The sequence below is a fragment of the Colletes gigas genome, unplaced genomic scaffold (genome assembly GCF_013123115.1).
Source record: "Colletes gigas isolate AHSC1104 unplaced genomic scaffold, ASM1312311v1 Colletes_gigas_Sc00049, whole genome shotgun sequence".
In the NCBI taxonomy this organism is placed as follows: Eukaryota; Metazoa; Arthropoda; class Insecta; order Hymenoptera; family Colletidae; genus Colletes; species Colletes gigas.
This window is the reverse complement of record NW_025106678.1, coordinates 911,279-927,275: the sequence shown is the minus strand read 5'-3', so window position 1 is coordinate 927,275 and position 15,997 is coordinate 911,279. Positions and strand designations below refer to the sequence as shown.

At 35.6% G+C, this 15,997-nt stretch overlaps 1 protein-coding gene across 1 annotated transcript in view; it reads left to right on the top strand.

The window, feature by feature from the left end:
- Positions 1-15,997, top strand: part of LOC122403335 — a 101,980-nt gene that overhangs the window by 17,006 nt on the left and 68,977 nt on the right. The window contains exon 2 of the mRNA XM_043406815.1: positions 12,020-12,222. Coding sequence (XP_043262750.1) covers positions 12,020-12,222 — 203 coding nt within the window. The remainder of the gene's footprint in view (positions 1-12,019; positions 12,223-15,997) is intronic.

Genomic DNA, 15,997 nt, shown 5'->3' with positions numbered 1-15,997 from the left:
TCAACATTGCAGTATCGATTGCTGTCTTTGTTTTATTAAATGAAGTTAAATGAAGTTTCACACTTCTTTATTTAATACTACCGATACAATAGTCATGCTCGTGTAGATTAAAACTTTTTTCGTCAGTTTTTACCAACGCCAACCACTCGTTTCTTTTTTTGGAGGGATGTTACTAATCAGTGCCTATAATTCTCACTTCAGTTTTTACAGCTTTCTATGATACACATTTACAACTCAAACATTAACTTGATCATTTTATGACCTAAAAAATTAAAATCTTGCTTTAAAAAATTACTTTACTCATAGTCTAGTATTTAATAATACTGATTAAATAGAGTTTAAATACACGTTAATAATTATAATATAACGGATTTATGTTCACTTTGTACGTTACAATTGGGATAATAATAGACTTTGTATCCTTTCCATACTTCGTCGCAACTTTCACGAACCCATAATGCACATTTTATGCACTTTATCATGTTTACTCCACGTGTCACATAACTCACGCGATAAGTCAGACGTGTGGTAGCGAACATGCTAAGCATGAGTTCATAAATATAAAATGGTATGATCTAAGGAGTTTTGTCGTGGTGCAATTTCTGAAACTTTTTAATAATTACAGTATGTAAATAAAATAAATGCTGTTTTCAGTAATAGCATTGTTACATTTCAAAGGATATTTATTCTTTTTATTTCATTTATTTTTATTACCAATCAAATTTAGAAAATATTTAATTTATTTCAGTTTATTTAATGTCATAAAACATAATTCTAGCATTAAAAATTAATTATCAAGATAATTTTTAATTCTGTTAAAATGTATTAATCACTATCCTTCCTAATATTATCAAAGTGTGAACAATTTTCAGATTTAATTCTATTTAAAAAGAAAATCGTAAAGAAAAATTGTTGCCAGATATTTTCCATTTATTTTTTCACAAAGAATTCGCCTACTTTCGTACCGAAACACTCCGTATAAAACTAATAGGAAAAGTTGTAGCGAGTCAAAGGATTTGAACGTTCAAGGCAGAGAATCGTACGAGAATAGAACTTTTCCTCTAATGGTATTTAATAAATGGTGCATTAGTAACTTTCTTTCGAGCAAGTAATTCAATTAACTCGATTGAACGACTGAAATGCAAGCGAGCTGATATCGTCGTTCGATGGCGGAATGGAGAAAGATCGGTAGGCGGGTCGAAAATTTTTCCGTAAACGTTTCGTGGTTTCTTTACACAGCCACGAATTAGTTTCACCGCGTTCTGTATACGTTTCGTAGCTGGCGGTATCTCGTTTAAGTTCTTATTATTTTAATAGAATTTCTTGGCACGGTCTCGTTCGAAAATAATGAAAGTTTCTGGAAAGCCTTCAGAAAGTTTCTCTATTTGTTTTTACCGGTCTCGCGCTGCGGGGGTTACCATATGTATACACCTTAACAACATCGGGGATCTAAAGTTGCGCGCATTGGGACGGCAGAAAGAATTCCCGGCGCTAAATTTGATGATCCCCGCCACGAATAATGGCCACGACGTTCGTAAAAAGGAGAGCTTTCGGTGGCTGTATTCGTTAAACATTTTATTGCGACTTTTTCTTGCCGCGCAAACTTTTACCCCGGCGAACTTTCATGGAAATCCGAGTTCACTCCGGGGAAGACACATTTTAACGTCGATCTGACACTCGAGGACGTAAAGTTTTTTAAACATTTAAGTTATGATTTAAGGCTCGTACGTGGCACCGATCGCGGTCGCGCAGACTAATACAGAATCGTCCAAGATCTGCCACTTAAATTACTTGGAAACCGTTTTTATATGGAAAAATGTAAAAAGTAGAGATTACTTTTTACCCACTTTGGTTTTTGATCCAGCAATATTATAGAAATTGTTCATTTGTAAACTTTAAATTTAAACATTTCGAGAGTAACACAACTACTTTATTTAGTTTTTATTTGTTGAACATTTTCAAGGTTACTTGAAGGGTAACTTTGTTTTTTTAAATGGAAACATTTTTTTATTAAATTTTATCTCACAAGGATATTTAATAAAATAAAACATTTGTTTACTTATAAAATTTCTTCATTTTTTTTTTTATGATTGAATGCTGATAAGTCGATTACAATTACACATCTTCACGTGGCTTTTTTACTAAATAAAGAATCGCAGTAGTCGTTTATAATAGGAAAAAAATTATAATGTCCCTATTTTCATAGTATGTTTTCAAAATGCAGTCTGTAATTGTGATTGATTTGTCATCATTCCGTCATAAAAAAAAATATAAAAGTTTCATAAGTAAACAAGTGTTTTATTCCATTAAATATTGATAAAAAAATGTTTCAGAAATAAGTTTGTTCAAGTAAAAATATTAGTTTCTATTTAAAATAATAAGGTTACCCCTTCAACAAGCTTGAAAGCGTTTAATAAATAAAATAGTTGTGTTTCTCCCTCGTGAGGACGTATTTATTTCCTTTAGAAATTATGATTGTTCCGAAGTGTTTTAATAAGCGGTATCAATTGACTTGTCGAACAAATAAGTGCAATACTATCGATATACTCTGCTTTATGGCAATTGGTTTTACGATATCCGCGTTTATGATAGTTTTCAATTACACCTTAATGCTACGTCTTTACGACGCGTTGTAAACGTGAACTCATCCGAAGCACACGTTATAAACGAATCGAAAATAAAAATATGGTTTATAGTGATATCGAACAAGATTTACTTTCCCTCTTGAAAACGTTTTTCAAGCTTTCGAGCAAAGGAAAATTCTTTTACAATTGTATAAGTTGTTGCTTCGATGTCCTTACTTTTTTGTTGTTCGAAGAGCACGAATATCCATTGGATTTACGTAATCACAGCTTGGGGCAAAGGTGTAACTTATTCAATAACGTAAATTGCATAATTCTACATTTTCTATTTTTAAAAAAACATTATAGGTTTATTTTACATTATTCTTCGAAGCAGTGTTAAATTGATAGAATCATCCGGATATTTTTAACTATTTTAACAATATTTACTTAGGTTTAAATATATAATTAATAGCTCGCGAATATCCATGCATTTATCAGAAATTCTAATTCTCAAAAGACTACAGAATGCACTTAATATGCAAAAATACAAGAAATACTTAAAGTAAGACACGAATTATTATATTTAGGGGTGAAGACAACCCTCTACAAAGCTACCATTTTAGTAATTTAATTAATAAAAAAATGAAATTATATAAAGATCCGCAGTCTGATGATTAATATGCTCAGTGGTGTAAAACGGATCTGTATCTGGTCAGAGAAGCCACGATGGCGATGTGACGCGTTGCGTGGCTTGTAAATCGGAAGTTCAGCGATATTTAACCAGTATTCGATCGCTGGAACTTCCGATTTACAAGCTACGCAACATGTCACTTCGCCGCCATTGCTTCGACGACCAGACAGATCCCATTGTACATCGCTGGGCATGTAACTTTAATTAATCATTCTACCAACCTACAAACGATCGTTAAAATTAAAGTGATACAATGAGGGTCCTCCCCTTGTCTCGTAATATCGAGTTAGACTGTCGAAACGTAACACACGAGTGACGAATAGGAGCTCTATTGGTACTAAAACTAATTGCATTTCGTATGTATTGCTCAATGTTTTATATTTTTTCTAACTTTATGTTCCATTTGTCTTCTATTCAATTAGCCAAGGCAGAATTGTGGCGCTGCGTAGCTGTGGTTAATACAGTCAAAACTCGATAAATGTCCTCAAGAGCTGTTCCATAAATGATACATTTTTATCCCCACCATTAGGGGGATCCCCCTTGAATCAGTGAGACGAAGTGTATATAGCAACTGAGGGGTCGGTCAAGTGCTTGTGAGAGCGCGACATTTAGAATAGATTTCACGTTCAGTCTTTCGTAAATGAACAACTTGGAATTCTTGTAACATTTATCGATGAATCCAAATTCAATATTTTCAAATACGAGGTACAATAGAATTGTAACCTGTAGACTTTTGGCAGCTTGTTAAAATTGCGATTGTTAATTCGTTTTCAAGGGTTCCAGTTGCAAAAGAAAGATTCACGAGCGTATCGTGTACGAAAGTCACTTTTATGAGATTCTCGCGCCTTAATCTTTTCGGTTAATATACACCGGTCGCTGATGGAGGAAACCCATAAGCGCGAAGTCGCGCGAGTTTTTCCCTTTCGCGGAGGACGAAGTTCCGTAAACTTCGCGCGAGCAACGCGAATCTCCAACTCCCACGACGAACTTTAAATTATCATTAGACGGGTTCGAAGATCATATTTCTCTTCCAAGGAGAGAAACAAATCCTGTACTCGACTTTTCAAACGTTTCTGGAAGGTGCTGGGGGTGGTTCACGCCTCGCTGTAAAAATGACTAACGCATCCATCTTGTCCGTCGTAGAAATTGCATGATATCGACCGCAGTTGGAAATTTTCCTCGACTCGACCATGTTCACGTCCTCGTTTATCAACATTTGTTTCGATTCATACTTCGATCACTCGAGCGTCGGTTAGTCGGTCGTCCGTAGAAACTGCAAACTGCTGTACGAACAGAGATCGATTGGGAGTCCAATGTTTCCCAAACCGTGGGTATTAATCAGGATTAAGCAACAAAAATCAGTAGAATCGCAGTTTGTTCGTACCTTTCGCTAGCATGGACTTAATCTTGCATCCGGGCGGCCATCATGGTGAGATTATAGTCGTGTACGGAGCGATTACTACCATAGTGCTCGTAATCCAAGTTCGCTTTCGTTATTTGTTAGGAGAGCAGAACAAATTAGACAAAATTGATTAATCTTGCTATTAAAAGTTCGTAAATTAGTAAATTATATTTTTTAATATCACTGAAAGTACTGCCATCTGCAACAAGCTATGAGTTACCTTTTTGTTGTTGTTATAAATAATTTAAGCCTACTTAATTTATTAGCTTTCCAGACAAAGGAGAAATAATGCATCTCGATTTAAAAAAGTAACAAAATTTTAATGTATGTGAAAGATATATGAAAATAGTGAGTTATAGAATAGTTTATATCAGAATTTGAATAAACTTGAAAGCAATTTTATTTTATTGAGATCAATAATATTAGTTCTGATAATAACTATTGAAATTAGTAACGATAAAATAATATTGAAAATATAATACAATAATATTAAGTAAATAACAATTACATTGAAATAAATAAACTGAAATTAAATATTTTTATTTCTACATTTCTATGTTCGAAATTTTTGTATTCTTTTGGAATCCACTGCAAAGCTTCATTGAGTCATTGTATTTGTAGATATCTTTTTCTTTCGTGTTCTAAGTACATAGTGTGTAAATACAATTACAGTTGCACATTTATCTGTTTGATTTAAGCAAGATAAGTTTTTTTTTATAGAAAAATATTGTTAAATAAATGTGTAAATGGGTTTAAATGGATTTCTGTTTGATATAGCTGTGGTTTGAATCACAAAGAGGAAATGATATTGAAAATCGTCGAAACGATGACACTCAAGGAATATTGGAAAAAGTGGTAGAGGAAATGTGGAATATTTTTTTAGTGAAAATATTGGAATTTCAGATATCGTGCTAGTTATGGTCTTACCGAAGTGTATTTATTTCATACGTGTGTGAAATTCCGCGTTAAATTGGTTCACTGCTGTCGGAGTTTTTAGTGTCTCCCAGCTCAAAGAAACTAGTTTTCAGCAAAATGTTGTTGAAGTTGGACACCATGACATATAACCGCTTCATCTGTTCCACCAATAGTACGTTCGTTACAGAAATTCTGTGATTGGTTTAACTCTTCGTTAGTCACGCGAGTGTTCAATATTTCTTTGAGTTTTAGATTTTGAACACATGTTATAATGGAAATAAAATATTATTAAATTAAAAATGTTGTCTTTACTAAGAAAATAACATACAAATAAATCGTATAAGACTTCAGTCTTAAACAGTCTAGAATGCTACAAGCAAACTAAATTTTACCCCACATTTGGAACGTAATTTTCTGGTATTTTTATTTTTAAATAATTTCTCGTGTATGTGTGGGTTTTTCAATAGCAAACGTTAGTAATTCAAACTTCTATAGAACTATGTGGATTTCTTTATTTATTCTAGATCTTAAAAAGAATTGAAGATTGTTCTTTTAAGACGTTAAAAATAAATTTCTTAATTTAAGGTGAATATAATAAAAATTTACGATATAGGAATTGCAGAGTAACCGCGAAGCAAATAAAAATCGAACAGATTTAATAGAGAGTTAGTTTATCGTTTGGTTTTGTTATTTGCATTTAACGAAGGACATCATGTGATTTGTAAATCGTGAATTTTATGCATGTGAAAAACATATGCAGAACGTTTACGGAATATATTACACAAAATAATATCATAATATCAACATCGCAGTTTGCGGAAATTTATTATATTTTTGCGCCCGTTTAGCATATGTTTTTCATATTTGCTCCATAAATGCATAAAATCGGCAGACTGGTGATTAAATTAATCACTGAATTTCAGTGGCAAATATTGTTATAATAAATAGCTTAGTCGCGTGACGAAGTGTTAATCTTTAACGTAATTTTTCTCGAAATTACTTTTCCTGCCTGATATACTTAAAAATTCCATCAATAAATCAATTCACTAAATTTAGCATACATAGAAACTGTATCTTAATTCCAAGTTGAGAAAAGTGATTTATTTTTGTGTAAAATTTCACTATTTTTATTGTTTGTTTATTGTAAGGTTTTGAATTAGCACTGGTTCTTTTAACATTTTTAAAATTATTATTGAATGAATTCTAAGGTAATTGTTCATATAAAATAAAAGTGTTATATAATTTTAATAAGCTTAAAACTAGATAGTTATCATAGTTCATAGGAATGTTGTTCAGTTTGCTTCAATTATCAAGCAATATTATATTATATTATATAATATTATTTAATTATCTGGAAAAATTATTAAGAATAATCTTTGGATACAAAATTGAGGAATGCACCTTATATTAGCCTTCTAATGTAAAAAAAATGTTTAATAAGTTCTTGACTAAACACTAGTAAGAATATTAATAAATAAATTGAATCACCCATGTTTTGAATTGTTGGTCGTTTCACTTCCTTCGAAGTTGATAAAGATATTTAAAAATACCATAAAAATATTTAATTCCCAGTTTATTTATAATTCTATTTGTTTCCTCTTGGTAGCTTTAATAACGATCACACTTCCGAATTTTTGGCTTAAGTGAGATTTGTGGGAAAATGCAATATGTATTTACTCGAGTATGTCTACTTAGAGTAGAGCGTTGAGTGGTTCAGCAAGCACCTCCGCTGGAGCCTTCATTTTCCATAAGTGCGGCAATTTTTCGAATTTTAATCTAATAATTTAGAAACGCGTTTTTAATATCTGAGGCGTCCAGGAAGTGTAAAGAAAATATCCGTTTACTACGAACAAAATTAGGACATCTTTGGAATTTTATAAAACGAAAATTTAAGATGTTAATTTGAAACTTTGCTTCATTATTGATACGTATCTTATCGAGATTTAGATTATTAAATGTTTTAAGAAAATTCTCTCTTTGGTAAAACTTTTCCACATTAATGGCTAATAGAAGTGCTCGATTGAAAGATATTTTACATAAATCTTCTTTTCGTCGATCAGGTTTCGCGAAATCATGTTAACCGCTTCGAGAAATATCGTTTGCAGAGAAACGCGTTTAATGTTCCTGAAGAGATGTAACAGAATTTTGATCATTCTTATTCTTAGTTAGCTATAGGGGAAATCCTACAATGCAACTTCTTCTCCTTTAACATCGTTTCGTCGCTGAATGCTGTATTTAGACTCTTTTGTCATGCCCAACGGTCGTCGTTCCAAACCGTTTGGCATACACTATTCGCCTCCGAGGTCCATAAAATTTTTCAATTGTGTCGCGATATTTACTCCCGTTGTTAAATTGAGAAGCTTTATGCGAGCATGAAACACTTGTAAATGGATAAAGTATATCATAGAAATTGTATCACATGCTTCATGGTTCAGACATAATATAAATTAAAGTAAATTGTGTTTTTTGAGAGAAATACGTTTAAATGTTGAAAACGATAAATTTACACAATATTATTGTACCATAATTAACTCTCCACCAATGGTACCTTGAAATTTTATTTCTGTAGAGTTTGTAATATTTTTAAAAACTTTTGCGAAACCTATATTCTCTTTTAAAGATATTTTTTGTCCATTTCAATTCCCAGATTCATCGATTCTGTTAAACACAGTTTCCAGTTCCTCGATCTTAAATGGAAAAGTTTCAAAATGAGTTTTTATATAGGCTAAGTTCAAAGGAAGTTTCGCCTTTCCGAATTTCCCGCGTCGATGAAATTCAAACAGTATCACCAGTAATCAAAGGATTGAGCAATTTCGTTAATTGCCTCGCGACGTATTGCATGAAACAGCTTCTTTCAACCAAGCACGCCATTTAGTTAACACTAGCTCGAGTGGCGCGATGGAATATTATAATACTTCTTTATAGAATTTCACTTGAAAAGAGTGATTTTAAGGAAACTTTCCACTGGCGATATTCGTTTATTTATCGATGGCAAACAAAGACATCTTATGCAAATCTCCTTGGCTAAAGTGCTCTCAGTTGCAGATAACAGTCATAGAAGTATTTTTTTTCCAATAACCATTATCGATGAGAGATATTTGTTTAATTTAAGAACCAAAGTTACTCATTTTATTTTACTATTTTCAATTGGCAATAAATCAAATTGAACATGTAACAAATTTTTCTCGTATCTTCCAAGTATCTATCGAATTATTATTATTATAATTTTCGAAAACCGAACAAGTATTGTTAAATTAAATACACGGTGTAAAAATCATTTATCGAACGATGAAGTACGAGTGAGTTTTTTCGAACCTGTTTCGCCCAAAATCTAAAATTGTAGTGTTAATTATTTTTGTAATCTCGAAAGTCATGAATCTTAATATCTAACTTTAAGAAATAATTTTTTTCCTAGCAAAAAGTCCTGTACGCGAAGAACATGGCAGCCAGTGTGTTAAATGAGAAAAGATTGAAGTCGATATATCCGATCGTAGCTCGTAGCTGTTTATTTGGTCCACCCTGTGTATCGCGGCATCTGTTACAAGGAGCATTACTTTTTCCCCGCCAAACGTTTGCCCATAAAATCCGTTTCGACGGCATAACGCCGTATTGATAAATCAAACGACAGTTTCATAATTCGTTTTTTTCAAATTGTTTGCACGCAAGTTATCGAGGATCCGATCGTTCATCTTTACACATTTTTCCTGCTGCTACATTGGCAATCCTGCGTCCGATCGGATCTGCAGTCCCATTTATCGATATCCAAACGCAATTGTATGCGATACTTGCTCAAGATCAATGTTAGATTATAATTGTCTCTTAAACAGTACTTCAAAATGGCTGATTTATTCGACTTGATTCGATGATAATCGTTGGTTGATATAAATCAATTTGAAATTGACTTTCTTTAGATATTCTTGGTGTATCTTTTTAATTGTTTTCTTGCTCAAATATAACGGATGGTTGGATCATAATTGCCTTTTAAATACTACTTGGAAATGGTTGATTTATTCGACTTGATTCGATGATGATCGTTGGTTGACATAAATCAATTTGAAATTGACTTTCTTTAGATATTCTTGGTGTATCTTTTTAATTGTTTTCTTCCTTGTTCGGTACCCCTAAGTTAATGTTGTGAACAGAGGCACTCGAGATTTCTTTTCTCGAGATGCTTCGAATCAGCCGTTTAAAGTTAAAGATATAATGTTAAATAGCAAATAACGATGTTAACTTGGTCTTTGCACCGATTTAACGTGTATTTACTCAACGAGCACGACGAACGAAACTCTCGTTACTAGAGTTCTTATTGTTTCCAGCAGCGAGATTCAGCGAGTTCGGAGACTTGCTCGAACTAATTTGTAAGTTTTGTATAAGCTGGATATATACAACATATGCAAAATGACAAATGTAAATATCATTAAAAGCTGCTCGTTTCTTACGATCAATATATCTTATGTATTATGTAATGTATCTTTACGACAAGTTCCATATTTGTAATTAATTGACAACAAAAATTATGTAAATTGAGAACTGAAAAATATATCAACATGTTCTGGTGTCTCGTATATATTTTTGTGCAGTTTTATACGTAATTATCAGTAATTGGCTGTTATTGATCGACGATCGTTACAAACGTATGACATCCTGTTTACGCGGGAAGTTTCAAAAATGCATATTTGGAGTAGCACTCAAAGTATGATGCATCTATGCAGTGTCGTAATTAAGCATTGGCAATGGGGCAAATGCCTAAGGTGCCAAATGGACTAGGTCATCGAACGACCACATAACCACCCGCATTCTTTTAAAGGGGTTACTTCCGCGTAGACAGTTCACAGCATTCTTGAATCTTTGGAATCTGATATCGTAATATTGCAATACTGTACTTATCATTATAAATAATGTTAATGAAACATAGATTAAAATATACAACTTGTCTCCTACTTTAATGACAATATATATGTAGTTTGCTTGTAAATGATTTATTACAAAGTTATAGATAATTTTTATATCATTTCAAAATGATCACCTCCTACATCGATTTGACATTCATACACATCTATAATATCTGCATATTGCTCATTTGAAAATTGCCTCGAGAGTCGTGTCAGCCATCGGTACACTTTTTCTTGAAGTCTTTCCTCGATGAACTGTAACTCTTCCAATTTTCATTATTTTTCCTCGAAAAAAATACCGTGTGTACACGAGACATCAGCAAACATATGCACGGAATCCCAATAGAAAGCATACTACGGTTAAAAAAAGAAAAAATAACAAGTAAGACGAGACAACAGACACCTTCGTTCATCGACTGTCAATATTAACATTTGATCCGTTTCATCGGGCGTTTGTGCTGTCTCGTTTCACCGTGGACTGCCTCCTTGACGCGTTTAAAAAAACTCAATGAGGTTGCCCTGCGATGTTTCTTTCGCCTCGCGCTCCTCGCAAAAGCGGGGAATAAATACGAGGAGAAAGAAATGGTCGTTCTGACAATCTCCCTCGTCCGGGACGAGGCGCGTATAAATATTTGAATGGGGCGATAGCCGAGCAGAAAGGGGTTAAGTAAAGTCCAGAGGAAAGCCTCTTAACGAGGACCCAGCAGTTTCGCGCTACCGGCCGCTTAAATCTTGTTCGACCTCGTAACGATTCGTTTGATCGTGTTTGAATATACGCGGTTCATAAGCATCGGTTCTCTCGTCCATCGTAAACGGGCCTCGACGGTCCCTACGAGCAGATGGCGCTTCAGTTTTGGCGCGGTGTGTCGCGGCCACCATCTTGGCGGCCATGTTTAATTAATTTTTGTAGTTGTCATATTCATTTTTCATTGAAGAGCAAAAAAGAATGTTAAAGAAAATAAATCTAGACATGACTCTTGAATTTTAACGAGGCTGTAAAAATAAGTTCTACGACAAATTGTGGATATGCTACTTTCCAAATTTCTAAAACCAAAATTTCCTTTTTTGTGGGCAATTTGAGGGGTTTGGCCTGGCAATTAACGTATTAAGAAGGTCATCTAGTAATTCACGTCGCAGAAATCGATTACTTTTCGTATCTTTTTAGAGTTTGGAATCTTGGATCTATGTCTACAAAGCCATTCGATGGGATGCGTAACAATAACAATAGAGAATAGGTAAATTTTGCAGACACTTGGTCAAAAGTAGCTTGGGAAAGAACGTATTAATAGGAAATTTCCTTGCTACAACAATAACTAGTCTCTAGTTTAACAAAATCTAGCTTGACTTTTGAATTTTAACGAGGCTGTAAAAATAAGTTCTACGACAAATTGTGGGTATGCTAGTTTCCAATTATCTAAAACCAAAGTTCCGTTTACGCGTGATTCGGTCCCTGGCAGACAACCCGTTGAAAGAAATATCGAAAAATAGAAAGTAAATCTAGCGTTAGACACACTGGTTCCAACATTTCCCACAAATTCGAATGCCTGTTTTTCAGATTGTCCGACGGCGGTCACCGCGGAGATAGTCACCGCGAACGTGAACTCGCTGGACGCAGGCATCACCGGGAAACCGCTGGACATCGACCTGTCGCCGACCATACCGATGACCTTTAATACCACGAACTCGACGATGATCTCCGCCCAGTCCGGATCCACGGCCATGCTGCCCTGCGTCGTCCATAATCTCGGGGATGGAGTGGTGAGATTTGTCGCGGAACCATTCTTCAGAAAGTTTTTGAAAAAGCATTATCCTGACGGGGGGCTCAGACCGATCTCTGGTCCCGGGAGTGCGGAAAAGTTATTATCATATCAACGTAATACCTGAAAGGGTGGCCTTTGGGGGATTCCGGTGGTAGTCGAGGGGCGGAACCGGCACGGTGAGAGACGGAGAGCCAGACAGACGGCTTCCACCCGGGAAAGAATCGTCTCGCGGAAGCTGCTTTGCGCGAATTAAACGTCTCCGCGGCTACCGATCTCTCGCATCGACGAAAATTATTCACTCGCGGTACATTTAATTTGCGCCGCTATTATGATTACGGAACGGGGACAGCGAAGAAGACACGTACAAGAGGCTGGGAAGAGAAGGGGGCCGGGGGCGTGGAACGGGAGGTCGAACGAAAGATTTAATTGAAGTAAGGAGTAGTCGAGAGGACTTGGGATTCGTGGAGGGGTTTCCCACAGGCAGATCCTAACAGAAGGTTTATTCGGGAAACCGCGGGATGAAATGGGATTAAAATCTGAAGGGTCGGGGCGATGCGAGATTTTTTTAAGTTCTTCAACTATTTCCCGGGGGCGCATTGTTAACGACCGAGGCTTTTATGGTCCACGATAACATGCTAATTACTTTCATTATATCCCATGCAGTGCCGGATTCTCGTGGATGTTTTTGCTTTATTCTCGGGCGGATGAGGGGGGGGGGGGGATTCGCACAAAAGCGAACAGAAAACAACAGAAGGGACCCCCGGAGGATCTGTAACGTGATTTTCCAGGGAAGAAAAAAAAGAGGAACGCGAGGTGGCTGGGAAAAAGTCGAAGGAGAATCGAGTCCCTTTCGTTTAGCCCGAGAAGTTTGAAAGTTATGAAGCAAAGTGTTTGTGTTTTACTTTGTTAACCGAGGATGTCTTGCCAATATTGCGTTAGCTTCTGTTCAGATTTAACCGATCACGCAATCCGTTCGTTGGATTTTTGGCTGAATTATGGCTTCGAGGGAACGCGTTCAACCCTTCTGTCAATAATAAATATCGCACGTGGTTATCGAGGGATGAAGCTCCGTGATTTTACTTGGCATTTTGAAATCTGGATGTATTTTTTCACCTAGTTCTGAGTTCTACTTTCAGTTTGCAAAATCTAATTAACGTAATTTACTTAAAATTTACCCTGTGAAGAGCTTCTAATTACGTTGTCGCGAACTTCAGTATTTTAAGAATGCTATAATAATACGAGGAAAAATATTTTGAAGTAACTGGATTGAAATATATTTCCCTTAAAAGAAACTGTCTATTTTAAATAACTTTTTGCATCGTTGACGCCCTGTAGTTGACAGAACAAAGAAAAGAGGGGGTAAGACAAGACTTTACCCTGTGAAGAGCTTCTAAATTTTACGAATAGCATAATAATATGAAGAAAAATATTTTGAAATAAATGCATTGAAATATATTTCCCTTAAAAGAAACTGTTCATTTTGAACAACGTTGTTGGCGCGCTGCAGTTGACAAAACAGTGGAGAGAGGGAGTAAGACAAGAATGGTTCGTTATAAATTAATGCATCGTAACGAAGTACCGTAATGCACAAGTGTCCTGTTGTCTCATAAATACGAAGCGGCAACAAAAGTTTTATTTATCAGGGCGGAAAGTGTGTAGCGTACCATTTCATTAAGCCCCGTTTTCACAACTTCGATGCCCGGCTATATGTTTTGTCGGTAAACATTCCGTGTCACGCGCAATTAGCTCGACGGGCGCGATAGCGACTGTAGGAGGGGGTTGGAAAAGGGGTTGAAAGGGTTACGGGGGAGGGTCGGTATGCGTTGGCATTAATATCATCGAGATACATTACGCGATACAACGAACGATAACAATTCGTGATCGTGATTTAAAATCTGGAACGGGAGATACGGGTTACAAAAGGGAGCGTAGCGCGGGCAACAATGGATGCCATTAAAGCGTCGTTATTCGCGCAACGAAAAATCAGAGCGGGAAGTTCGCTGCGATCCTGTTTCGCCCCATCCAATCTTACGAGATGCTGGCCGTTTGTTCATCGTCACGTACGCGTAGAAAAATATTACGGTTTTGCAAGCAACGCGCATTGAAAGCTGTTTCGCCGTCGCGGGTGATATCGCTCGTCGAAAAACCGGAAAGTGAGTTTACATGTACCGAACGACAGGCAAACGAATAGCTTCGCCTCGAATAGTGTCCGGGCGCGCTTCCGTGATAGACGAAGAGGCGACCGTAAAAATTTCACCGTCTTCGAGCGGTGGATAATTTGAGGAACGTTTCGCGCCCCGGCTGCCAGACCTCGTGCAATCTTTCACGAGAACCTTTTGGCTTTGGGCGATTGTAATCTGCGTAACTTAAAATTTGACATACATCATTCCTGCAAACTCACTGGAAGTCATTAATTCTGGACAGAATTATTGCAAGGGCTGTGGGAAAAGAGTAAATATGAAATAGTAAATAGAATGTAAATATTTTTATCTTTCCATGTGTGCAATTACGTGTGGAAATAGTATTGTGAAATGAGTATTTCATGATGTGGTAATATTTTACATTATAGTGTTTGGAATAATGGTTTTGCAACTAATAGTATCGCAAATAAGAGGTTTTTGTCTTTTAACTTTTCATAGAATCATGTACTTGTGTCGATAACATGAAACGTCTACGTTCAGAAATATTTATTTGAATAGAAGATTGCGAGTGACAGTTGCGAAATATGTTTAGTTTTTTTTGTATGTCTTATTTTCTGTATTTGAATTCGAGTGCAAGGAGCAAATAGCATTTTCTCGTGATTTAAACATTTAATGAAATAGTATTTACTTAAATATTCCAACGTTTACTATTTTGTATTAAATTATTCCAAATTTTTCCCAGCCCTGATTATGTCGTTCAACATCTGAACTGGAGAATTAGTTTTGTTAGTTCCATACTGAAAAGTGTTCGAAGGACCACCCTGGTAAAGAACTAAATAATGGCTAATATTCCAAACAAATTAACAGTTTAATATAAACTTAACAATTGTTCCATTCTCTCACTAAAATGGTCCAACCAAACATCCTCGAACCATCTACGATCTGACACCTTTAGTGTTTTTTCTGAAGTGGAAAGTATTGAGTTTTCAGGTCACAAAAAGTGTCATAAATCAGATCGATACATGAAAGGCTAACTTATAATATATCCGTTGAAATTTCCTCTTAGAGCCCCAAATTATTGTTTAGTTCAGAATTTGAAATGTTATTTTGTTCATTAGATACATCACATGTTGGAGGGCTTGCTTTGAAAACGAAATATGAAGAACATTAAGTTTCCCCCAGAAAGATTTGCTTTACTTTTACTTACAACGTTGACTTCTAAAGCAGAAGGAGACAAAGAGCTTTTCCATCGATCCGAAAGTTTTTGCAAAAGATTTGGAGGCCCCATAGTGGAAGAATGGAAGACTTCTTCAACACATAGATTCGTCCACTATTTCCTAATAATGTTCAAGTGACTCTCACTAAAATGGTCCGACCAAACATCTTCAAACCCCCCATAATCTGACACCTTTAATGTTTTTCCCCAAAATGGAACGTGTTAGTGGATCTCTCAAGATCAACTTTAGAGTCTTCACGCCTACGAATCATCGAACGCGTCATAAATCAGATCGATCCACCAGAGACTCAACAAGGAGACAAAGAGCTTTTCCATCGATCCAACAGTTTTTGCAAAAGTTTTTGAGGCCCCATAGTGGAAGAATGGAAGACTTCTTCAACAGATAGATCCGTCCA